Source organism: Coregonus clupeaformis, chromosome 17, assembly GCF_020615455.1.
Source record: "Coregonus clupeaformis isolate EN_2021a chromosome 17, ASM2061545v1, whole genome shotgun sequence".
In the NCBI taxonomy this organism is placed as follows: Eukaryota; Metazoa; Chordata; class Actinopteri; order Salmoniformes; family Salmonidae; genus Coregonus; species Coregonus clupeaformis.
Genome location: NC_059208.1, coordinates 70,275,950 through 70,302,286, shown reverse-complemented (window position 1 = coordinate 70,302,286; position 26,337 = coordinate 70,275,950). Strand labels below are relative to the sequence as shown.

General features: G+C 43.9%; 1 protein-coding gene across 5 annotated transcripts; it reads right to left on the bottom strand.

The window, feature by feature from the left end:
* Positions 1–14,049: 14,049 nt before the first annotated feature.
* Positions 14,050–25,756, bottom strand: LOC121542929 (cytoplasmic phosphatidylinositol transfer protein 1). Of its 5 annotated transcripts, none has more exons than XR_005995973.2 (10): positions 24,931–25,325; positions 22,429–22,577; positions 22,175–22,263; positions 21,916–21,923; positions 21,527–21,598; positions 20,065–20,157; positions 19,512–19,701; positions 19,256–19,319; positions 18,399–18,488; positions 14,050–16,418 (listed from the first exon to the last, which is right to left on the bottom strand). XR_005995973.2 is itself a non-coding variant. In XM_041852559.2 (10 exons), the coding sequence occupies exons 2-10, from the start codon at positions 22,554–22,556 to the stop codon at positions 16,273–16,275; spliced, it is 849 nt and encodes a 282-aa protein (XP_041708493.1). In that variant the 5' UTR covers positions 22,557–22,577; positions 25,695–25,756; the 3' UTR covers positions 14,050–16,272. The 5 variants fall into 5 exon arrangements, 3 of the variants coding, with proteins under 3 accessions (XP_041708493.1, XP_041708491.1, XP_041708492.1); XM_041852559.2 differs by lacking the exon at positions 24,931–25,325 and adding an exon at positions 25,695–25,756 and having other exon boundaries at positions 14,050–16,421; positions 19,546–19,701; XM_041852557.2 differs by having other exon boundaries at positions 14,050–16,421; positions 19,546–19,701.
* Positions 25,757–26,337: the final 581 nt, after the last annotated feature.

Sequence of the window (26,337 nt, the reverse complement as noted above, 5' to 3'; positions counted from 1 at the left end):
ATTTTGCGTAATGTTACAGAGAAAGATCAGGGAGAATATATGTGTACTTATCTAGTGCAAGCATTAAAATTTGTTCCGGTTAAGAATTATTGGTTAAAAGGCTATGTAATTCGTAAAGTGATGCTTATAATGGAAGATTTGAAGTCTGTTGAAGCTTCCACAGTCACCGAAGGAGTTCAGGAGAAGTATATTACAGTAGTCACTCCAACAGTAAATAATACACAGAGGATATCGGTAGCTTTCCCACTAGAAGTAGTTAAGGGTGTTAATACATCAACTAAATCAACTACTTTAATGGTAACTTTGAAAGGGATTAATGGTACGACGGCAGTAACAAATGTAGGAAGTATGACACAGACACAAACAACAACTTTTCTGAAATGATACGGATGGAGAGTGCTGTCAATGGTAGTAAGGATAGGGTTAAAATAGGAGAGCAGATAGTGGTAGAGAACAATATAGATTCATCTGAAATAGTGAAGGATACTATCATGGAGGTATAGGATGAGGTCTTTGATTTTAATGACAGACAAGGAGAGGTATCTGATCAGTACCGCTCGTTAGGGAAGAGAGAAACTAAATGGAAGGCATATGGTTTGATTCTTCTGTTGTGAAAATTAAAGATGGATGGGCAGGTAGGAATCTTTGGTTCCAGCAGCTAGCTCATTCTGTAAGATCAGTGAGGAATCTTGAGGGTCCATGTCTGTTGAGAATTCCAGCACCAAACATTTTAGAGACGGTCGCTCGACCTCTATCAAGTATGTGTCAATCTTATGCTTTGTCATGGCTGTTGTATCAGCAACAATCAGTAACAGATAAAATAATGTCGTTGTCAAAACATTTGTTTAAGCCTAGGTTTAAGTGTTCTTGGTTAAATGAATTACCCTATGTGAATTTGTTAGATGGGAAGGAAAATCAGGTAACAGCGAACCCTGAAGCATTGAAGGTGAAACCATTGAGGGCTAAAAGTTGTTTTTGTTCTAATAAAACATATGATGTAAGGGGTATGTTTATGGGAATATCAGATTGTGATGATTATATGATAACTTTGGGTAAGCATGACCTTAAGGGTAGTAATGAGAAATATAATGTTACTTTTTATGTTCCAGTTAGTAAGAAGAGCAGGACTTTGATGGTGAAAGATTAGCTTTTGCCTGACAATGTGACTATTGGGAATTTTAGAGATATTTGGAGGGTTTGTGGTGATAAAGCATATATATTCTTACCCTATGGATGGACAGGATGTTGTTACATGTCAACGTTGAAGCTTCCATATGAGGTTTCTACCATTAAAAGAGGGGTAGCACCGGACACAGATAAATCTGAATCTAGGTTTGGAAATAGGGTGAAAAGAGACATGGCGACATTTCATAGTCTTGAAGCCTATCATTGGAGGATAAGTCTAAGAGAGAAGGGGGGACTTTTTCCATGGTATGGTGTAACATTTTTGGCAGATCATATTGATAATATTACCTATACTTTGATCCAGATAGTTATAAATGCGTTGAAGAATATAAGGGATGCGTTTGGTAGATCTGAAGGAGCTGGATGGTCAGCGAAGACTTGGTTGCAAGATCAGTTAGGCCCAGTAGGAGCAGTGATGGATTAGATTTTAATGGCAGTTTTGATAGCACTGTGTGTGATGTTTGTAATTTGTTACTGACCTTTGAGAAAGCTATGATATTGAGATAGGTTGGAGTAGTGATGCCTGGAGACAACACTCAGATGCCGTTGTTGACTGTTCCTGATCTGGATGAAGAGGGACAAGTGGGACTGGATGGAGTATTGATGATAAATATCCTTTTTGATTTTTGATCATTTTTCAAATTTTTTTCAATATTAGTGTGATTTTAGTATGATGTTATGAATCAAAGGGGGGAAGTGTATGAATGAATCACATTATCCTATTTCATTATTCTATCATTTATAGTGATTCATATATCATTTTATATATCATTTTTATATTCTTAGTTGATATTGATGTTTAATTTGAAAATGTTGTGTTGCAAAAGATACTGTTTGGTCTTTTCTTTTCTTCCAGAAGCATATGGGGGAATATGTAGAGATTGAAATACTCAAACAAGGACAATATGAAGGGACAATATGAAAGGAGAATGACTGGAGGAGATGGAACAAGGAAGGGGTGGAAAGGTTCTGATTCCATCATCAACAATGCATTGGAAGAGGAGACTACGGGGGAGATGAAGTGTAGTGGACTACATTCCAGTGTCTGCAATGAAATATAGACATATTTGCATGTGTAATACAGAATTTGTGTCATATTCTTAGGTATTAATTTTTATAGAAGGATATTTGATGTTATTGAATACATGTGGGGATCTTAGATGTTTTTGTTTATTTCGTGAATGCTTAGGGACAGGGAGTCTAGGCAGGGATAGAGATTCACTATAGGGTCCGATGGGTTGACCAGCCTTGGATTGGACATTTTTTGGATAGTATTTTGTTTGCAGGGGCTTACATGTGTATTTAATTGCATCATAGTTTCAAATGCATTGATAAAGATTTATGAATTCATCGGGAGTACCAAGGTGGTTGCCTGGGGCAGAGGGACCGTGAGAGAATTTTACTGTCTTGATTGATGGATGGATTTGGAACAAAGGTTGCCAGACAGTTTTTCGCTCTCACACTTCATATTTCATAGTAATGTATTCACACTTCATAAACATTTATTCATATTTCATAGAAAGGTATTTACACTCCAGAGGGAAATGTTTTTGGTTTAATGTTAAAGATACTCAATAAGATAAATTGTTACTTGTCATAATCCTATTCTGTTTGTTTTCGAGACTGTTTAGTCTCGAAGGGGGGAATGTCGTATATGAAGATTATGACGTTGTTAATGTTTTTAAGTGGAACCGGAGAGGACGTTTATTTTAGTGTCAGAGGGAATGGTTTTAATGTGACACCCCGGATAGGACAGAGAAGTCTGTGTGTTGTAGACAGGGGATTGGACAGTAGAGGGAGCCACCCACATCTTGGGAAGATTATATATACTGGGTAAAAAGCGAAGAAGAGGTTAGAGCGACCATTGCAATCTGGGAAGTCGCTCTCCGGGTGGTCATGACATCCGTCACTTATGCTGAAATCTTGTGATATGAATAAAACTTATGATCAAAGGTTCAGTATGAGCGGACTCCTTTGTTTCACAGCAAGGAGCACCAGCAGCGACAAGATACACTACACTATCTTCTGTATACGACACCTACCTTGTCACAACACAACTGATTGGCTCAAATGCATTAAGAAGGAAAGAAATTCCACAAATTAACTTTTTAGAAGGCACACCTGTTAATTGAAATGCATTCCAGGTGACTACCTCATGAAGCTGGTTGAGAGAATGCCAATAATGTGCAAAGCTGTCATCAAGGCAAAGGGTGACTACTAGTTTTGATGTCTTCACTATTATTCTACAATGTAGAAAATAGTAAAAATAAAGAAAAACCCTGGAATGAGTAGGTGTGTCCAAACTTTTGACTGGTACTGTATATTATCATAACATTTTGTTGTTCAGCAGTTTTTTGAGGGGCTGTTCGAGCACACAGATTATATGTTGTTGAGGCAAGTTGAAGTTCGGCTGCCGAAGTCTACGCCCCTTCATTGGTGATTGGTCAACAGTACTACTCCTAGTAGGAGTGGGAACTATGGATGGGATTCTTCAATGAAGGGTTTGTTATCATTCAACAAGAAATTACACATTTTCATGCAAATTTTTTCACTTGAGAAATACTGCAACATTTTACATTAGATTTTAGTCGTTTAGCAGATGCTCTTATCCAGAGCGATGTACAGTAGTGAGTGCATACATTTAGATATTTGTTTTTGTATTGGTCCCCCGTGGGAATCGAACCCACAACCCTGGCACTGCAAGCACCACACTCTACCAACTGAGCAACATTTATTACAGATTTCTTGATTTATCTTAGATTAATAATGAAATATTTTGAGGAAGTGTATACTGGCTATGTTGTTGCTATGGCGTCTCAAGAGGGACAAACAGTAATATTCCCGCTTTTTAAGGGAGTATGCGAGGAACAGATGTTCACTTCCCCTAGCCGAGTTCTGCTAGGAGTAAACCGGACCTAGTATGAAGGACTTAAGTCTCCTAGGGTTGTAAATCCATCAGTATAGACACAGGCATGTTCATTTCCATCCTTATTTTATTACTTTATGATCACTGTTCCTATATACCAGTAGTATCTACAGTGCAGTACAAACATCAGTATAGACACAGAGATAGAAAGGGGATTTATCTCACTACCATGTTTCTTTCATGACTGCAGCATATACAGTGAGGGAAAGTATTTGATCCCCTGCTGATTTTGTACGTTTGCCCACTGACAAAGACATGATCAGTCTATCATTTTAATGGTAGGTTTATTTGTACAGTGAGAGACAGAATAACAACAACAAAATCCAGAAAAACGCATGTAAAAAATTTTATAAATTGATTTGCATTTTAATGAGGGAAATAAGTATTTGACCCATCTGCAAAACATGACTTAGTACTTGGTGGAAAAACCCTTGTTGGCAATCACAGAGGTCAGACGTTTCTTGTAGTTGGCCACCAGGTTTGCACACATCTCAGGAGGGATTTTGTCCCACTCCTCTTTGCAGATCTTCTCCAAGTCATTAAGGTTTTGAGCCTGACGTTTGACAACTCGAACCTTCAGCTCCCTCCACAGATTTTCTATGGGATTAAGGTCTGGAGACTGGCTAGGCCACTCCAGGACCTTAATGTGCTTCTTCTTGAGCCACTCCTTTGTTGCCTTGGCCGTGTTTTTTGGGTCATTGTCATGCTGAAATACCCATCCACGACCCATTTTCAATGCCCTGGCTGAGGGAAGGAGGTTCTCACCCAAGATTTGACGGTACATGGCGCCGTCCATCGTCCCTTTGATGCAGTGAAGTTGTCCTGTCCCCTTAGCAGAAAAACACCCCCAAAGCATAATGTTTCCACCTCCATGTTTGACGGTGGGGATGGTGTTCTTGGGGTCATAGGCAGCATTCCTCCTCCTCCAAACATGGTGAGTTGAGTTGATGCCAAAGAGCTCGATTTTGGTCTCATCTGACCACAACACTTTCACCCAGTTCTCCTCTGAATCATTCAGATGTTCATTGGCAAACTTCAGACGGCCCTGTATATGTGCTTTCTTGAGCAGGGGGACCTTGCGGGCGCTGCAGGATTTCTGTCCTTCACGGCGTAGTGTGTTACCAATTGTTTTCTTGGTGACTATGGTCCCAGCTGCCTTGAGATAATTGACAAGATCCTCCTGTGTAGTTCTGGGCTGATTCCTCACCGTTCTCATGATCATTGCAACTCCACGAGGTGAGATCTTGCATGGAGCCCCAGGCCGAGGGAGATTGACAGTTCTTTTGTGTTTCTTCCATTTGCGAATAATCGCACCAACTGTTGTCACCTTCTCACCAAGCTGCTTGGTGATGGTCTTGTAGCCCATTCCAGCCTTGTGTAGGTCTACAATCTTGTCCCTGACATCCTTGGAGAGCTGTTTGGTCTTGGCCATGGTGGAGAGTTTGGAATCTGATTGATTGATTGCTTCTGTGGACAGGTGTCTTTTATATAGGTAACAAGCTGAGATTAGGAGCACTCCCTTTAAGAGTGTGCTCCTAATCTCAGCTCGTTACCTGTATAAAAGACACCTGGGAGCCAGAAATCTTTCTGATTGAGAGGGGGTCAAATACTTATTTCCCTCATTAAAATGCAAATCAATTTATAACATTTTTTACATGCGTTTTTCTGGATTTTTTTGTTGTTATTCTGTCTCTCACTGTTCAAATAAACCTACCATTAAAATTATAGACTGATCATTTCTTTGTCAGTGGGCAAACGTACAAAATCAGCAGGGGATCAAATACTTTTTTCCCTCACTGTACATTTAGAGAGCTAGCGCGTTCGCTTTCTAGGCTTCCTAGGAAGCACACAGCCATCACAGCAGACTGAGCTGAGAGGTTCAGATGTTAGGATCAAGCAGATTAGATAGAGGCTCTAAGGAATCTGTCTACACATCCCTGTACTGGAGACACTGCAGGGAAATACATCCTACATCGATCCTACACAGAAGAGAGAGATGGAGATGTTGAACAGAGTCTTTGTAGTAATAATGCATCATGACATGGTCCCGACTGTCTCTTTTCCCTGTGTTGCTCGATGTGTACCTAGTTAATTTGGAATATTTTTTGCATTTGCTTGATTTAACTCTTTCTGGCCCATAAAGATATGTGTGATGTTGACTTCTTGCAGGGTTCTACCCACCAGTTCCACTATTCTATTCTTCTGTTCCTCAGTCATTCTAAGTTCTGTTCTGGAATAGTTCCCTGGAGAGTCGCCATGCTTAGGCAACCTTATCAAAGAACCAAACCATGCATGACACCCCTCCTCCAATGGGAGACCTACACAGACCAAAGAAGACTATTTCATTCCAATTCAGTCCTAGAGCTACTCCATAATCCTTATTGCTACGTTGAAGACAAGACGTGGGTCGGGATTCAACTTTTTAATAGTTTTTCTCAGCCTTTGTGGTTTGGGGGGCAAATGTTGCGTAATTCTCCCCTGCTCATTAATTGGTATGATTCTCTGCTCACCTCTCCACTGTGATGTGGTAAACTGCTTTCTGCTGCTGAATGGCTGCCATGCCCTGGTGTCAGTGACCTAGCTGGGTGCTACACATTGGTAGTGGATGAGGTCCAGTCCAGTACTGTAGGTCTCAGGGTAGGCTACTGTATGAGCACTTTGTGACATCTGTTGATGTAAAAAGGACTTTATACATCAATTTGATTGATATAGCTGCAACCAATTTACCTCAGATTTGACTGTTTCTGATATTGCTGGTTGTCCAATCACATATTGTATGCTCTGATTTGAAGTGAAGGTAGATTAGAGAAGAGATGGATCACCTATCATATGTCTGGGGAAGGCATTAGGGAACAAGGGAAGTTCTGGGGAGTTGCAGGGTCTGCTGGTTCTCTCTGCTCCTTCTGGCTCTTAATTGTTATATTAATGTCACTAATTGCTCAGAGGGAGCTCACACCTGGTGTCTCTGGTCTGGTGGTGAGAACTAAAACCAGCAGACACTACTGCTCTGGAGGAGAGGAGTTAGCTATAGCTTTTCCTGGATGGAGCCTTGAAGGCCCCAAACATCTCCTTCCTCTGCTGGCTTCCACCCAAATCACACCAAATCTCCCAATGAATATTCATTAATGTTACATAGTAGGGGAGGGGAGGGGGAAGATGATGGGGGCGGAGTGGGCTGCCTGTTGCCAAGGGGGCATTGTTTATTTGCATATCTAGAGCTGGATAAATCTATGAGGTAAAGACTATGTTCTCATTAGTACTAATAGTATGCTGCCCCTGCCCACTGATAATACAACATTCGTTTTTCAGAGACTCCCTCCCTCCCGCGCAGCTAAAGGCATGCTTCACTTTCTCTCCCTTCCTCCTCACCAGTGTAAAATACCTCACCCCCGCAGACAGAGACAGATGGAGAGAGCAGCACCAGGCTTCCACTCAGCTCCAATGATTTATGCCATCACAACACACACACAAGCGTGCACGCACAAAAGCACACACTTTCCACTGGATGAGATGGCACATGCTTATACATGCATGCATGCAGGCACACACACACACACACACACACACACACAAAGACACACACACACACACACACAAAGACACACACACACACACACACACACACACACACACACACACAAGCTCAACGCTGACGCTTGATGAGATGACACACACAGATGAGTGTGTGAAGACACCTGTCTCACCTGAATGTTATTAAATGCTGATGCTCCGGAGCTTTCCTAGAGGACGTGTGACGAGGAGCTTCGAAGCAGTGGCAACAGAGTTTGACATCAGTTGTCCCTCTCTATGACAGTTAAGGGAAAACCAGGAAGGTGTCAGACCAGACATCAGTTGTCTCTCTCAATGACAGTTAAGGGAGAACCAGGAAGGTGTCAGACCAGACATCAGTTGTCCCTCTCTATGACAGTTAAGGGAGAACCAGGAAGGTGTCAGACCAGACATCAGTTGTCCCTCTCTATGACAGTTAAGGGAGAACCAGGACGGTGTCTGACCAGAAATCAGTTGTCCCTCTCTATGACAGTTAAGGAATAACCAGGAAAGTGTTAGACCAGACATCATTTGTCCCTCTCTGACATTTAAGGGAGAACCAAGAAGATGTCAGACCAGACATCAGTTGTCCCTCTCTATGACAGTTAAGGGAGAACCAGGAAGGTGTCAGACCAGACATCAGTTGTCCCTCTCTATGACAGTTAAGGAAGAACCAGGAAGGTGTCAGACCAGACATAATTTGTCCCTCTCTGACAGTTAAGGGAGAACCAGGAAGGTGTCAGACCAGACCATGGGGAAAGGATATCCTTCTTCTAGGCAGTCTGGAAACGTTGTCTAGTCAGAGTTAAAAAGGCTGTCTCATTTCATACTGGACGTCTCTGTTTCTGCTGCAACAAGTTCAGTGCTACACTTTGCTGCTGTACTATCACTGTATGTTTGTGCCAAACCAAACATATGTGTGTGTGTGTGCACGCATGTGTGTGTGTGTGTGAATTCAAGCATGTGGGAACAAGGACGTGCATGCACTACAAGACCCAGTGGTCTGTTCATAAGGTTACAGTACACTATGTTCTCTTGTCAACACCTTGTCTCCCTAGTCCCTACCCAGTACACACAGTATAGAGGAGAGAGGGATGGAGGGATGGGGACAGCAGTGGATGGAGGGAGAGGAGGGGTAGGGCTGCTGTGGCAAGGAGATGAGGAAGATGGGGACGAGAGGAGGGGAATGGAGGGATGGAGGGTTAGAGGGACAGGTGGGGGGTGGAGGGAGAGGCAGGGGATGGGGGGATGGAAGTGTAGAGGGAGAGAAGGGGATGGAGGGTTAGAGAGAGAGGAGGGGGATGAGGGATGGAAGTTTAGAGGGAGAGGAGGGGGATGGAGGGAGAAGGAGGGGATGGGGGTGAAAGTTTAGAAGGAGAGGAGGGGGATGGAGGGATGGATGTTTAGAGAGAGAAGAGGGGGGTGGAGGGATGGAGGTTTAGAGGGAGAGGTAGGGGATGGAGAGAGAGGCAAGGGATGGAGGATGGAAGTTTAGCGGGAGAGGAGGGGGATGGAAGTTTAGAGGGAGAGGGGGATGGAGGGATGTAGAGAATAGAGGGAGAGGAGGGGTAGGTCGGCGATGGAGCGGAGGGGAAAATAATTTATCCTCTAGCCCAGGTTAAGGTGACCTGTTTGTCTCTGTCAGGGCTGTGTTCCTCCTCTGATGTCTCCATAATAGGGCTGTACCAGGTACACACAGCCAGATAGCAGCTGCTCACACCACACCAGCACAATGCCACCACACCTGATGTCCTTGTGCATTACCAGCCTTGTACAGCATCTCACTGAGTGACTGGGCCTATCTGTTATTCTCTAGAAAGGAGGAAAGTGCATATACAGTGGGGAGAACAAGTATTTGATACACTGCCGATTTTGCAGGTTTTCCTACTTACAAAGCATGTAGAGGTCTGTAATTTCTATCATAGGTACACTTCAACTGTGAGAGACGGAATCTAAAACAAAAATCCAGAAAATCACATTGTATGATTTTTAAGTAATTAATTTGCATTTTATTGCATGACATAAGTATTTGATCACCTACCAACCAGTAAGAATTCCGGCTCTCACAGACCTGTTCGTTTTTCTTTAAGAAGCCCTCCTGTTCTCCACTCATTACCTGTATTAACTGCACCTGTTTGAACTCGTTATAAAAGACATCTGTCCACACACTCAATCAAACAGACTCCAACCTCTCCACAATGGCCAAGACCAGAGAGCTGTGTAAGGACATCAGGGATAAAATTGTAGACCTGCAAAAGGCTGGGATGGGCTACAGGATAATAGGCAAGCAGCTTGGTGAGAAGGCAACAACTGTTGGCGCAATTATTAGAAAATGGAAGAAGTTCAAGATGACGGTCAATCACCCTCGGTCTGGGGCTCCATGCAAGATCTCACCTCGTGGGGCATCAATGATCATGAGGAAAGTGAGGGATCAGCCCAGAACTACACGGCAGGACCTGGTCAATGACCTGAAGAGAGCTGGGACCACAGTCTCAAAGAAAACCATTAGTAACACACTACGCCATCATGGATTAAAATCCTGCAGCGCACGCAAGGTCCCCCTGCTCAAGCCAGCGCATGTCCAGGCCCGTCTGAAGTTTGCCAATGACCATCTGGATGATCCAGAGGAGGAATGGGAGAAGGTCATGTGGTCTGATGAGACAAAAATAGAGCTTTTTGGTCTAAACTCCACACGCCGTGTTTGGAGGAAGAAGAAGGATGAGTACAACCCCAAGAACACCATCCCAACCGTGAAGCATGGAGGTGGAAACATCATTCTTTGGGGATGCTTTTCTGCAAAGGGGACAGGACGACTGCACCGTATTGAGGGGGAGGATGGATGGGGCCATGTATCGCGAGATCTTGGCCAACAACCTCCTTCCCTCAGTAAGAGCATTGAAGATGGGTCGTGGCTGGGTCTTCCAGCATGACAACGACCCGAAACACACAGCCAGGGCAACTAAGGAGTGGCTCCGTAAGAAGCATCTCAAGGTCCTGGAGTGGCCTAGCCAGTCTCCAGACCTGAACCCAATAGAACATCTTTGGAGGGAGCTGAAAGTCCGTATTGCCCAGTGACAGCCCCGAAACCTGAAGGATCTGGAGAAGGTCTGTATGGAGGAGTGGGCCAAAATCCCTGCTGCAGTGTGTGCAAACCTGGTCAAGACCTACAGGAAACTTATGATCTCTGTAATTGCAAACAAAGGTTTCTGTACCAAATATTAAGTTCTGCTTTTCTGATGTATCAAATACTTATGTCATGCAATAAAATACAAATTAATTACTTAAAAATCATACAATGTGAATTTCTGGATTTTTGTTTTAGATTCTGTCTCTCACAGTTGAAGTGTACCTATGATAAAAATGACAGACCTCTACATGCTTGTAAGTAGGAAAACCTGCAAAATCGGCAGTGTATCAAATACTTGTTCTCCCCACTGTAGATACATATTTTCTACTCTGCTCTCTCCTCTGCTGTCCTCTCCTCTCCTCTCTGCTCTCCTCTCCTCTCTGCTCTGTTCTCAAATCAAATCAAATCAAATTTTATTTGCCACATGCACCGAATACAACAGGTGTAGACATTACAGTGAAATGCTTACTTACAAGCCCTTAACCAACAATGCAAAGTAAAACAAATAAAAAAAGTGTTAAGCAAAATAATAAAAGCAAATAACTAAAGAGCAGCAGTAAATTAAAATAACAGTAGGGAGGCTATATACAGGGGGGTACCGGTGCAGAGTCAATGTGTGGGGGCACCGGGTAGTCGAGGTAATTGAGGTAATATGTACATGTGCGTAGAGTTAAAGTTACTATGCATAAATAATAAACAGAGTAGCAGCAGAGTAAAAAAGGGGGACGGGGGTGGGGGGGGGGGCAGTGCAAATTGTCCGGGTAGCCATGATTATCTGTTCAGGAGTGTTATGGCTTGGGGGTAGAAGCTGTTGAGAAGCCTTTTGGACCTAGACTTGGCTCTCCGGTACCGCTTGCCGTGCTGTAGCAGAGAGAACAGTCTATGACTAGGGTGGCTGGAGTCTTTGACAATTTTGAGGGCCTTCCTCTGACACCGCCTGGTATAGAGGTCCTGGATGGCAGGAAGCTTGGCCCCAGTGATGTACTGGGCCGTACGCACTACCCTCTGTAGTGCCTTGCGGTCGGAGGCCGAGCAGTTGCCATACCAGGCGGTGATGCAACCAGTCAGGATGCTCTCGATGGTGCAGCTGTAGAACCTTTTGAGGATCTGAGGACCCATGCCAAATGTTTTCAGTCTCCTGAGGGGAAATAGGCTTTGTCGTGCCCTCTTCACGACTGTCTTGGTGTGTTTGGACCATGATAGTAGTTCGGTGCGGCCCGTCAGGAAGTCCAGGATCCGGTTGCAGAGGGATGTGTTTAGTCCCAGGATCCTTAGCTTAGTGATGAGCTTTGAGGGCACTATGGTGTTGAACGCTGAGCTGTAGTCAATGAATAGCATTCTCACGTAGGTGTTCCTCTTGTCCAGGTGGGACAAGTTCCTCTCCTCTCCTCTGCTTTGCTCTCTTCTGCTTTCCTCTCCTCTCCTCTGCTCTCCTCTTCCTTTCTCTCCTCTACTCTCCTCTCCTCTGCTGTCCTCTCCGTCCCATTTTCACTCCTCTCTACCCCCCTCCTGTTTATCATCTTCACTCTCTCTTCCAAGTAGGGGATGACAGTATTGTCGTTTTCTCCTCTCCACCTTTCCCCTCTCTCCTCCATTTCCACAATCTTGCAAATTACCTCTCTGTGGTCAGATTTCATCACTTTCATTTGCAAATAAAAGAGAGGGAGGTGGTGAAGGTGTAATGCAGACGAGAGAGAGCTGGGAGAGTGAAAGAGCGAGAGAGCTGAGAGATAGAGACATGGAAGGTGGAGAGAGAGAGAGAGGGAGAAGACTGGCCTGGAGCTATATGGGAAGTTGTAATAGACGCTCTCTGAGCTAGAGAAGGATGAAAAGAATGTGATCTGTTTTACAGAATCAAGACTGTGTAGTCATTACCATTCTCCCTGCTAGGGGCTTTTTATACTATTCATCACAGGGTTTACTTACATCTCCTCAAAATAGAACCATAGATATTCAGATAGGCCTTATTTGCACAGGCTGAACTACAGAATGTACTGTTGAAAATATACCATCCAAAATAGAACTATGAGATATTCAGATATGCTTTATTGTCACAAGGGGACACAATGTACAGTCCTCTGTTTGTGATCTGGACACACATTGGTTGTTTCCCAAATGGATCCTTATTCCATATACATGATATACATACATATATGCCTATAGAATGTCTACACCCCTTTGAACTTTTGTCACATTTTGCTGCCTTAAAATTACATCTAAATAGGGATTACATTTGATTTTTGACCTACAGATCTGCACAACCTCCACATTTTCAAAGTGAAAGAAAGTTATAGAAAATGTTTCAAATTAAGCCGGGAGGGACGTCAGAGAAATGGGACACACCTGGGCTTGGGTGTGTCCCAGTGATAAATACACCTTTCCCCCATTCATTGTGGAGACTCTCCATGCAGACGCACTGTTGGATTTTGGGTGTGGTATTTTTGTGGCTGTATTGTTTGTTTGCTTTGGCACCTTTCAACACTCCTCATTATCACATCTATGCATCCACTCACTCACACTACTGATTACTGACTACACACACCATTGTTAATTGTATATAGTTAGCTTTAGTTAATAAATATATTTAGTTATTCCTTATCTCCACGTTGTCTCCCTATTTGTTATGGGTTATGAGCTGGTTCGTGACATCATGTATTGTATTCTTCCAACAACATCATGTGTGTCTTCACTATACCATGTGTTGTTATATTGTGCCTATCATGTGTTTGCCCTTGTCCAGTCCAGTGTGTTGTCCCTCCTTACCATATGAACAGTATTTACCTAACAATACACTATACAGTCTGTGACGCATCCCTCTCAGTGTGTGTGTGCACACATTCTGTGTCCTCTCTCTGTGTGTAGGTCCTTACATGAAGATAAATGCCACCACTTCTATGGCCATGGCAGCGGGGAAATGTAATCCCACATTTTGTAGATCAATAAAGCTCATTGTATTCTAATGTATTCCAGACACTCTATTCTAATCTGTTCTCTCACATTAACAAACATATGGCGGCCCTCTCTGCTATGGTTGTTGTGTAATTAATAGGCATGGTGGGGCAATTAAAACAGGGAGGCTTTATGAGCCTGCTGATTAAGATATTTAAAGCATGAATTTCAATGAATGCCTGCCTATACCCTGGGATATCTTGCTTTTTCTCTGTCTGGGAGTTGTTTATTGGTGTAAAAGAGCCAGAGAGAGAGATTTGGGTATGTGTGTCAGGGGTGGAGGGGTGGGTTTCCCCTTTTCTTCTTGCTTTCCTGTGTGTGTGTGTGTGTGTGTGTGTGTGTGTGTGTGTGTGTGTGTGTGTGTGTGTTTATGTAGAGTGTCTAACCCAAAATCACAAAAATTTAGCAATTATCCTTGAGTTTTCTGTTATCCGTAAGCAATTAAATCCAGCATTACCAGAATAGCTTCGCTGGAATCAGTTGCTGAGGATTTCACAGCATAAAACAGGTCGGCATTAATGCCTCACTAACTGACTGCAGGACAGTAACTGTACAGAGAGAGACGGTCCTCAACCGTTTTCAATAGAAACGATTAACGTGTAGAGCCAGCGGTCTTTAAGTCTATTCCACAGGGGATGGATGTATGCAGATTCCCATTGCAAGCCATATTCAGCCCCTTAATTGGTACAATCAGTTATCAGGGATACTGTATGAATGTAAAAGTCTGCCTGTCCCCAGATAAAGTCCACTCCAGTTACTCCTGGGCAGAGGTTACAAATTGTGTTCCCCACAGTGGAGTTTAATTCACAGTGGATTTAGAGCTATTTATATGATTGAGAGGCCTAATGACGTTAATGCTGACACCGGAATGAATAACATACTTAGGGTGCAGGCTGGCTATTTACTCATAGCTGAGACAGAAACAAGGAAGAATGGGTGCGCGCACACACACACGTACCTACACACATACGCACACACACACACGCACGCACAGGCCTTTATGAATCAGTGTTGTGACCCTGGTGTGTAGACATGAATGGGACATTTGCATTACAGAGCTGCAGAGTGTAGAGTGTGTATGGATGTATTCAGTAAAGCTGGTACATCAGTCGGGTTAGGCCAAAGGGGTATAGAGATGGAGGGGAGGATGTCGAAACAAATACCACCAGTCCTTTTCTCTTCCATTTTTAATCCCTCTCCAATGTTTCCTTCTCCCTTTTGGTTACTTTTTACATTCTTTCTCGCTTTCTTTCTTTCTCTCTTTCTCTCTTTCTCTCTTTCGCTCGCTCTCTCTCTCTCTCTCTTGAGCAGCACAGCAGTAGAACAGAACAGCAGCAGTATGATTCAGCACTACATGGTCAGGATCTATAAGCATCTGCCAGGGGAACATTTCTATATAATGAACACAGTACATCTTCTGTGGAGAGGCCCTCCTGAGGAAAGGAGTGCAGGAACAGAGAGAGGCAGAGAAAGGGGTAGTAAAGCAAGAGGAGAGAGAGCGGAAGAGAGAGAGGAAGAGAGAGAATGTTCTTATAGTATAGCCTACAGTCTTCAGGTCCCACTGCAGCACGTGTCAACACTTCTTTCTTTCTCTCTACACAGTCTATTGAGTAAGTCTCACAGTCTATCGAGTAAGATCTAAACAGTCTATTGAGTAAGCTCTACACAGTGTATTGAGTAAGCTCTACACAGTCTATTGAGTCAGCTCTACACAGTCTATTGAGTCAGCTCTACACAGTCTATTGAGTAAGCTCTACACAGTCTATTGAGTAAGCTCTACACAGTCTATTGAGTAAGCTCTACACAGTCTATTGAGTAAGCTCTACACAGTCTATTGAGTAAGCTCCACACAGTCTATTGAGTAAGCTCTACACAGTCTATTGAGTAAGCTCCACACAGTCTATTGAGTAAGCTCCACACAGTCTATTGAGTAAGCTCTACACAGTCTATTGAGTAAGCTCTACACAGTCTATTGAGTAAGCTCTACACAGTCTATTGAGTAAGCTCTACACAGTCTATTGAGTAAGCTCTACACAGTCTATTGAGTAAGCTCTACACAGTATATTGAGTAAGCGCTACTCAGTATATTGAGTAAGCCCTACACAGTATATTGAGTAAGCTCTACATCATATATAGTTACAGCTGGATAAAGGGGTAGGACCAGGGGTTGGGTGTATGGGTTATATAGTTACAGCTGGAGAAAGGGGTAGGACCGGGGGTTGGGTGTATGGGTTATATAGTTACAGCTGGAGCAAGGGGTAGGACCGGGGGTTGGGTGTATGGGTTATATAGTTACAGCTGGAGAAAGGGGTAGGACCGGGTTGGGTGTATGGGTTATATAGTTACAGCTGGATATAGGGGTAGGCATGTGAGTGCTCTAAGTGCTGCTTCTGTTGACGGTGTAGCTTTATTGGTTAAGTGTGTTTGTGGTGGATGGTGTAATAAAAAAAGGAACTGTAGCAGTGTAGTTACTGTCACTGAGGGGTTTAAGGCAGGCAGGAATTGGTGCATCTGTATGAACATGAACGTGTGTGTGTTACTCAGGGGTGGAGTTAAGGCGGACAGTGGTATGAGGCAGTGTGGAGGTGGAGGGGTCTGACATGGCTATAGTCTTCACTCCCATCTTCTTCAGAGAGCGCTCGTCTGTGACGGACATAGAGCGGGAGAACGCCGGACGAGGGGCTGCTGCCGATGAGAAAGAGAGAGAGAGGCGGGGGGAGGAAGAGGGGAATGAAGGGGGAGTGGGAGGAAGAGGGGAACGAAGTGGGAGGGGGAGGAGGGAGGAAGAGGGGAACGAAGGGGGGAGGGGGAGGGGGAGGAAGAGGGGAACGAAGGGGGGGAGGGGGTAGGAAGAGGGGAACGAAGGGGGAGGGGGAGGAAGAGGGGAAACGAATGGGGAGTGGGGGGAAGAGGGGAACGAAGGGGGGAGGGGGGGAGGGGAACGAAGGGGGAGGGGGGAGGGGAACGAAGAGGGGAGGGGGGAGGAAGAGGGGAACAAGGGGGAGGAAGAGGGGAACGAAGGGGGGAGGGGGGAGGAAGAGGGGAACAAAGGGGGAGTGGGGGAGGGGGGAGGAAGAGGGGAACGAAGTGGGAGGGGGGAGGAAGAGGGGAACGAAGGGGGAGGAGGGGGAGGAAGAGGGGAACGGAGGGTGGGGGAGGGGGACGAAGGGGGAGTTGAGGGGTTAAATTATTTAAATACACATCCCTTCACAGTTCACACACCCATAATAAAAATACACTTTTTTTCCCCCAAATGAGATGAATGGCATGAAATGTTTTTGTGTAAAATCTGATAGGTGCCTGCAGTAGCATGTTCTGGCCTGTAGGTGGTCAGGACAGCGCAGCGAGCTGCAGCAGAGAGAGTGAGCAATGACTGCAAATCCATTTAGGCTTAGTCATTTCAGCCTCATGTCTCGCATAACACACACACATGCTACGGGCCATACCGTGGCTGCTGCCCTCGATATCATTCAGCAGCAACAGCCGGCCGAGCTTCTCATGATTTACCAGCAGGGGGCAGAGTGACCCCACACACACGCAGACCCCCACTAGGGCTGACATTTGCAGTAAGTGCTGCAATAGTTACCCAAACTCCTTGTTCCAGCCAAACGCTAGGCCACGCCCACAGACATTAGTTTATTCTCTGCAATGAGTCTGGATCTGAGTACCTACACAATGATTTCTAGAACGCAAACATATTCTAACAGTTCTGATTGGTCCCAGAAACCGATGGGTCGGACCAAGCAGCGTTTTGAAAATTCGTCATTGGCTTTGATACTCTGATTGGTTAGAGACGATCCAATCACTGATTACTTTGTTTTGTACAACAGCCCTCATTTGGACGTCACCACAAACGAATTTCAATGATTGCAGTCTCAGACTGAAGTATGTAGCGAACATAGAGCAGCGGAAGAATTCAGTTTGAGTCGTCAGGCTGTTGGGCTCACTCTCCTCTGCTCTCATTGCTCTTCCTTTCTGTGAAATACATATTTTGCTACTTCGCTCTCTCTTACCTCTTCTTCTTCTCAATGATCTTTCTTTATTCCTCTCCACCTCTCCGCCTCGGCATGCTCTTCCCTTCTTCCCCCTCCCCTTCTCTCCCATCCCTGCTCTTTCTCCCTCCCCCTCTCCCCTACTTTCCCCTCATTTCCACCTATGCTCTCTCCTCTCCCCTTACTCTTCTCCCCCTCTTCCTTCTATCTCTCTCCTTTCTCTCCACTACCTACCCTCTCTATCCTCCCCCACACTCCCCCTCTTTTTCTCCTCCTCATCGCCCACTCTCTCGTTCTCTATTAAAGGATGATATAGAATAGTACAGTAGTAGACTACAGTAGTTACTACAGCTGAGTGATATGGACAAAAATCCATATAGTGATAAATTGCCTGAATAGATACGATAGCGATAAATAGAACGATACGTTTCTAAAGTTAATGTGCACCGCAGTTTTTTATTATTATCCTTTAAACTACTAGTTTTGTGGTTGAAGCTATCAATCATCCAATTAACAATCATCCATATTTGCAAACGTATTTAATTTAAAACTTCACATTTCTCTAGGAGTACTTATTTTAATGAATGATATCAGCAAAATGCCTTCGATAAGTGATCGGTATGGTCGGTGTCGAAAATGTTCGGTTTATCGTCCCAGCTCTAATAATTACCTGTGTTGTTGTTCTGGGTTGATTTGAGTTTGCTGTTGGTCTGTTCCTGTATCTGTTGCTCAAACTCTCTCACATCTTCCAAACTCATCCCTGTAAGGAAAAGCACAGACTGATGAGATTATAATGCATTATTATAACCATGTAACATGTGTATCATAATGCATTCTAACCATGTAACATGTGTATCATAATGCATTCTAACCATGTAACATGTGTATCATAATGCATTAAACTATGTATATCATAATGCATTATAAGCATGTCCGAACAAAAACATACAGCAACAGTCAACAACATCACATTGAAAGGCATAAATTACAATGTAGTATAATGCATTATAACCATGTTCTATAATATAATGCATTATAATCATGTTCTATATTATAATCTATTATAACCATGTTCTATAATATAATGCATTATAACCTCTTATAATCATGTCCTATATGTTATAAAGCATTATAACCATGTCCTATTATAATAATGTCCTATATGTTAAAGCATTATAACCATGTCCTATTATAATCATGTCCTATATGTTAAAGAATTATAACCATGTCCTATTATATAATCATGTTCTATATGTTATAAAGCATTATAACCATGTCCTATTACAATCATTTCCTATATGTTATAAAGCATTATAACATGTCCTATTATAATCATGTCCTATATGTTATAAGGCATTATAACCATGTTCTATAATAGAATGCATTATAACTATGTCAGATTATAATCATGTCCTATATGTTATGATGCATTATAAACATGTTCTGTAATGTAATGCATTACAACCATGTCCTATTATAATCATGTCCTATATGTTATAAGGCATTATAACCATGTCCTCTACTGACCGTGCCATTCGTCTGTCCAGGCCACAGCCTGTCTGTGTCCCACCAGTAGGATGTCCTGGATGTTCTGTCAGATCATACACAACAGAGAAAATACATTTCTTACATCAAAGAAACACATCCAAAGGCTTTGAGCAGGTGCTGCTGGAGATCAAAGTGTATATGTTGAGCAAAAAGAAAAGAAGATTCCCCAAACACAATCTATGCTCTCAAATGTGTTTCTTGAAACAACAATTTGACCCTTAGGTCAGGTTCTCACCTGATGCATGATGGTAAATGTAGTTTCCTCTCACCCTGTGTATGAAGTCCTCAGTCTTGCCCTGGAGGCCGTAGACTTCGAAACTGCACTTCACCCTCTTATAGGAGCACATGATGGGGGCGCTGTCCTTCCACCACCCTTCCACCAGGGGGCCTCTGCCCGTCTTCTCAGAAACCCAGCGACTCAGGTCCTACAGAGACACAAAGTACACATTACCTGCTGACTGAGCTAAATCACTGGCCGGTGTGCAGGGGGAGGGGGAGTGTGTGTGTGTGTGTGTGCGTAGGCCTATGTAAGCAGATTGTTGCTCAATACCTCACATATAATAAATGAGTGATTCAATATGATAGGCATCTGTGGCCCAAGATGCATAGATTGTACAAGTGTCTGTGTATTTATGTTTGCATTTATCTACAGTACATCTTCCTCTGTCTCTGCGTGAGATAGTGAGTGAGTGTGTGTGTGTTTTCAGCTATGTGTCTTGCTGATTGACCTTTGCTTCTGAAGTTACTGGAACTTCAGAAGGAGGAAATGTGTGTGTGCACGCTTGTACCTCTGTCTCCTTGTAGTGTTTGTCAGGGATGGGGTCAACAAGGATATCCAGGTGGCTCACGCTCTCTGCAGGGGTGGGCCTGTCCCCGAATACCTGCAACCGAACAGAGGGGGAGGTCACTCAGAAATAGACAGACTCACACACACTGGAGCCAGGGACTAGTAGATGAGGAAAAAGGGGGAATAGTGAGGTCACACACCATATCACCCATCATAATACCCCACCCTCAGGCCTTGAGCAAATCACCACACACACACACAGACACACAGAGAGAGAGAGAATGAAAGAGAGAGAGAGAATGAAAGAGAGAGAGGGGGTGAGGTCGAGGGAGATTAGGGGAGAGAGAAAGAGGTGGAGAGCAGGGGTAAGGGAGATAGAGGGAGCAAAGAAGGACGAGCGGGGGTGAAAGAGAAAGAACGAGACACAAAGAAAGAGAGAGAGAAAAGTCACTGTTCTTTCTGTTCTGTTCTGTCCCCTTGTCTTGACAGAAAGCGAAAGAGAGAGTAATGTCTCTTTTGAAGATGTTCATTCCTCTGCTGGTATTTAACAAAGAGAAGAGCAGGGAGATAATCAGCTGGGTTTCAGATCCTATTATGTCCTGTGTCTCTGAGTGTTTAAGAACCTATTTTCTTATATAACGTATGTATTGCCCTCCTGTCTGTATGTCTGTCTGTCTCTCTGTCTGTTGACACTTGTCATAGTTCCCATTTTTCCATGTCAAAAGCATTGTTTTACCTCATCCTTTAAACCTGCTGGTGTTCCTCTGTTCTGGTTGTGCTTTTGTGCCCTTTAGATGTCCTCTATGTTGCTGTGTGTTGTAATAGAGGTGTATTTATGGGTGTGGGTGTGTGTGGGAGTCTGTGTTCCTGCTAAAATGAACACATGTAACCTGTAGCTGGGAGAAGGTTGAAACAAGCTTCGCCAAATTTATGGATACACACACACACACACACACACACACACACACACACACACAGACTAACAGCCAGATGAGTTCAGTGGCATGTTCAGTCTTGTTCCCAGGTTTCCATCCAGAGATTACAGGGGCATGCTGTAGGGACAAACCAGCTCAGAATTGTGTTTGTGTGTCGGAATTCCATGAGAAGGCCATAGAAAAGGTGGTGAAACAAGCCTGTAATACAAGCATGTAGCCTTCTCGCTCTCTTACACTCACTCACACACACACACACACCACACACACACACACACACACACACACACACACACACACACACACACACACACACACACACACACACACACACACACACACACACACACACACACACACAGTGGATGGCTAATAGATCTGCCGATATTGCATTCTGTGCTTTGCTTGTTTTCCTTGTAATGGCCACATCAATTTGATGAGCATTCTCCTCACACTGTAGAGAATATTACAATTTCTCTCTCTCTCTCCCCCCCCACACCCCACTTCTCTCTCTCCTTCGGTCATACTCACATTATTGTTGTCGCCATTGTTGTTCTCGAACCTGGTCTCAATACGGATGCTGAACTTGGGAAGGAACGACACCTACAGTAGATGAAGGATGGATGTGGATGGAGGGAAGGAGGGAGGGAGAGAGAAGGATGGACGGAGAGAAAACGATGGAGGGAGAGAGAAGGGGGGAGGGAGGGAGAGAGATAAGAATTGAGGGAGAGAGAAGGAGGGAGGGAGAGAAGGTGGGAGGGAGAAGGATGGAAGGAGGGAGAAGGATGGAGAGAGAGAGAAGGATGGAGAGAGAGAGGAGGGAGGGAGAGAGGAGTAGACAGATGAGGATATGTACACAGACATTTGGAGACTGATGAGCTCTACTGCATGCTTCATGCAAATGATGTGTGAATACTTACTGAGTACTCTGAAGCACACACCGCGGAAGTTCCATACGGATAGAGAGGAACATCATTAGTGGCACACCACACACAGGCACACACACACATATTTACGACAGATGTTTAAAGTAAATAGGGTCTCGATAAGGCAGATTGTGTGCAGACAAGGAAACAAAGTAACTTTCTATGTTGTATGTTGACTTGACCCTATAGGAAGTACAAGTTGGTAGCAGGTGAAAAGGCTGTGTATGTGGTGGATAGAATAGTGTTGTCAGACCTGTGATGGTGTAAGGATAGAAGTTCCAGGCTTTCTCTGTCACATAGAATACCCTGGGGACAAACACACTCACCCAGGATGGCAGTTTACTGTCAGAGAGAGAGACAGACAGACAGAGGGGAGGAATGTACTGTTACCTTCGCTGAGGTAGACGTATGTGTGTGGTATGTGTGTGGTATGTTCTAGGGCTAGGCCATAGGGGTGAGTGTGGGATAGAAGGTGTGTGTTTGTGTGCGCATGCGTGCCTGTGTTACCTGCTGAGGTAGATGCGTTTCTCAGTAAGCTGTCCCAGGCCGTGTTGGGGATGTGAGTCTGGTTGGTTCCTCACCACCTCCACCCCCTCCCCTCCTCCGCTCTGCTCACTACTGTGTTTGCTGATCATGTACAGCTGCCCGATCTTATACTGGGGGTGGGGGGGAGAGATGAGAAGAGAGATTAAAGGAGCAGGGGGAGAGTCAATTCACACAGTCCTGTCTTAATACAACGTAGATCGTACACAATAAATATTGACTTAAATAGCAGTGTGAATTGATATCTATGTCTCTGGGATGGCCACTATGTGAATGGATATCTATGTCTCTGGTCTGGCCATTCTCTAAATGAATGTGTCACCCATCCTTTGACTAACAACAAAAACCCACACAGCGTTATGTTTCTCTTTGACTTCAGATTACTGTGACAGTTTTGTGGTTAATGTGTTTAACATGTACTGACGATTACAGAAACATACAGTGCAGTAAGACAGCAACTATATTATGTGAATATGTGCCCCACCTTTTGACTAAAAACGAAACACACACATACCTGTCTTAATTTGTCCCCCACCTTTTGACTAAAAATGAAACACACACATACCTGTCTTAATTTGTCACCCACCCTTTGACTAAAAACGAAACACACACATACCTGTGTCTTAACCCATCAACCTACTAGGACAACCAGCTACACTCCCCTCAGAATTAGAAGTGTGTGTGTGTATGTGTGCGTGAGTGCAGACATTGCATAAACAGTGCTATGGTTTGAATGTGGAACTATAAGCTGATCCCACTAAAGCTGCACAGGAATCTTAATGCGCTTCCCCATCAGACCATGAGAGTCAGAGTTCCACACGTGGAATGGATCTCACCTTAGGATTTGGTTCTATGTGATTTTACAGAGACTACTTTCAGATAGATCATACACGATACTGATCCAGGGTTTTGTCTGCATAGAAAAGTATTGGGCGGGCTGCCTACGTGTTTTTTCGGGCGCCTATGTCCAAACAGTAAATAAATATATTATTATAATAATAATAATAATAATAATAATAATAAGGATGGGAAAACGTTTTCAGTGTAAACTTAAATGAATAAAACCAGATATAAAGTATGTAGAAAAGATAAAGGACCTATATATTTTTTAAATACAATCATTTTTGAGAACCAACAGTCACCAAGATAAAAGTTAGCCAGTCCGGGATAATCTAACATTCAAAGAAATTATACATTCAGGAGTGTTTTTGTCATGACATGGGGCCCCCATTGATTTTGTTATAATTTTTGAGTCACTCACATAGCATAAGCCATGGCAACATGCATGGAATTGCAGGAAATTAGCTTTAAAACTGCGGCCGACTGGAAGGCCTCAAACATTTTCGGTCGGCCACAGCAGCATTCGCCAGGCCCATGGCCACGCCCACCAGCTAAGCCCCATTTTGATCCATAAAAACCCTGTGATCACACTAGCTAAAGCTTACACAAACACTCAAACATTAGTGATCTTAAAGTTATAGTTCACTCTAAAGTTTGTCACACGTTTCCAGACCACAGAAGTGGCCTAACATCCGACCAAAGTTGGTTTCATAGTGAAGTATCAATTGAAGTTTCCGGCACAGCATGTTCTAATAATAAACAACTACATTACACTGTTCCAGACAGATAGCTCAGACTTAAACACTATGACAGGTATAACTGCTTTGTTGTGGTGGTTGGAGGGAGCGAGGGAACAAGGAACTTCCCTTTGAGGGCACTCTAGAGCACCTTCCCCCTAAATCCTCGTCCACCCACCACTTCTTACTCCCTGGCGGAATCTGTCTGTTTTTAACCTCCAGGCCAAATGCCTTTGTTGAAGTTTGGGGTTGTAAGCCTCAACCAGTCCAACTTGTTTGTGTGGAAAAAAGGGAGCGCAGGAGAGAGAGTGAGATGGAAGTAGAGGTAGAGAGAGAGGAACAGATGGAGCGATAATTTAGACACAATAACATTGTGATGCTCATTGCCAGGTGTAGTCTGTTCACCCCATGCTGACAGACAGCAACACAGAGCTGAGATTAGGTACATGCAGGACCATACAGAGTGCCAGCCACATGAACATCACTACTCAACTACAGGATGCCTGTGTGTAGTGCTCTTACAGATGTACAATTTTAATTTGATCCAGTTTGCTACAGCAGGAAAATAATCCTGCAACAACAGCAAATCTGAATTATTATATGGTTTATAATGAATATAAATTTTTGTAGAGGGTGATACATTTATCGTAAATTAAACCCTTAAATCCACTCCAAGATGTCCTGCAACAGGGTGATCAAATTAAGATCCTACATCTGTATTCTAGCAACTTTAACACTTTCAAGATCACATGAAAAGCTGTCACCTTATATTTACAGCAGCGGTCTACAGTATACACACATTCAAACACACAAGCATGCACACACACTGACAACCCCCCCACACACGCTCACAGACAAACACACACTTATCCAGTGTACACACACTTACCTCTTCCACAGTTAGTGGCATGCATATTCTATACTCCTTCATCAACATGGTTCAATCGTGCAGTGAATGTCTGTCTGTGTTAGTCCTAACTCTCCTGCATAAGCGAACTATAGTGCACAGCGCCTACTTTGGACTGCAGTGACCTCCTTTCTCACGCTCTCTCTTCTCTCCCTTTATTTAGCTGATGTCAGAGCTTCATTGAAGTCCAGTCCAGTCCACTCTGTCAATGTGTATCTATTTGTTTTCTACACTTTCTCTCTTTTTTCCCCTCTCTCTCCTCCTTTTTGTTTCTCTCCCGATTAATCTCCTCACTCGCTCTGTCAACATTCAACTGTTGTCCTTCCCTCTCTCTCTCTACCCCTGGTTTCTCCCTCTCTCTCTCTCTACCCCTGGTCCCCCCCTCTCTCTCTCTCTCTCGATCTTATTGTTTACCCTTTCTTTGTTCTCCTCCAGTGAGCAACAGGTAATTAAATGTAATTAACTTGAGGTAAGACTGAAACCTTCTCAACTCCCTAATCCACGCTACCGTGTCTGTCCTGCTATTCTCTCTCTATCTCTCTCTCCTCTGTCTGTCTTTCTTACTTTCGTTCCCTAGACTGCTCTCATGTGTAACCTTGCTCTCTGCTCGGCACTCCTCCCTCCCCCCTTCACCGCCCTCCCCTGCTTTCAGTTCCTCACAAATTCCTTCTCTCCCTCCTTATCTTTCTTCTCTCTCTCCCTCCCCCTCCACCTCTTCTCACGCCCACCTTACTTTACCTACTCACCTGTTTCTGCTCTCTCTCACACACACACAAACACAGCCAAGGTTTTGACAGCTCTCAGCTGATATGAATGGCTAGCATGGAGCGGTAGTCAGGTGGTGGGTTGGATTAAATATTAGCAGAGTGAGCCATGATGAGTGCTATCTATTAAGCACAGCGCCAGCATTTACATTGTATTACCATGACCTTGAACTGAGTTTAATTGAATCCATGTTTAGTCAATGAGTACAGAGACGTGAGCAGTCATTTTATCTATTGCCCCTGTGTGTCCTTGAGTACTGGGCTTGTTTCCCTGGAAAGAGAAGTGAACAACAATGGTGGTGGTCATGATGAGTGCCAAGCTTGAGTTGTGTTGTTGCCCCACTATCAAATGTGACAAAGGGGGAACAGATGCTTGGGTTTATATGGGTCATAACACAGGGGCGAAGCTATACTGCACATGTGTCAAACTCATTCTACGGTGGGCCGAGTGTCTGCGGGTTTTCGCTCCTCCCTTGTTCTTCATTGATGAATTAAGGCAATAATTAGTAAGGAACTCCCCACACCTGGTTGTCTAAGTCTTAATTTAAAGGAAAAACCAAAAACCTGCAGACACTAGGCCCTCCATGGAATGAGTTTGACACCCCTGTTATACTGGGTCTGAGCT

Bases quoted from the DNA above. Each gene is read 5' to 3' on its own strand.
- LOC121542929 (XM_041852557.2), bottom strand. From the start codon at position 24,978: ATGTTGATGAAGGAGTATAGAATATGCATGCCACTAACTGTGGAAGAG. The intron at 22,578-24,930 runs GTAAGTGTGTGT...CCCCACCCCCAG, and splicing joins TGCCACTAACTGTGGAAGAG to TATAAGATCGGGCAGCTGTA. The intron at 22,264-22,428 runs GTAACACAGGCA...TCTCTCTGACAG, and splicing joins AAACGCATCTACCTCAGCAG to TAAACTGCCATCCTGGGTGA.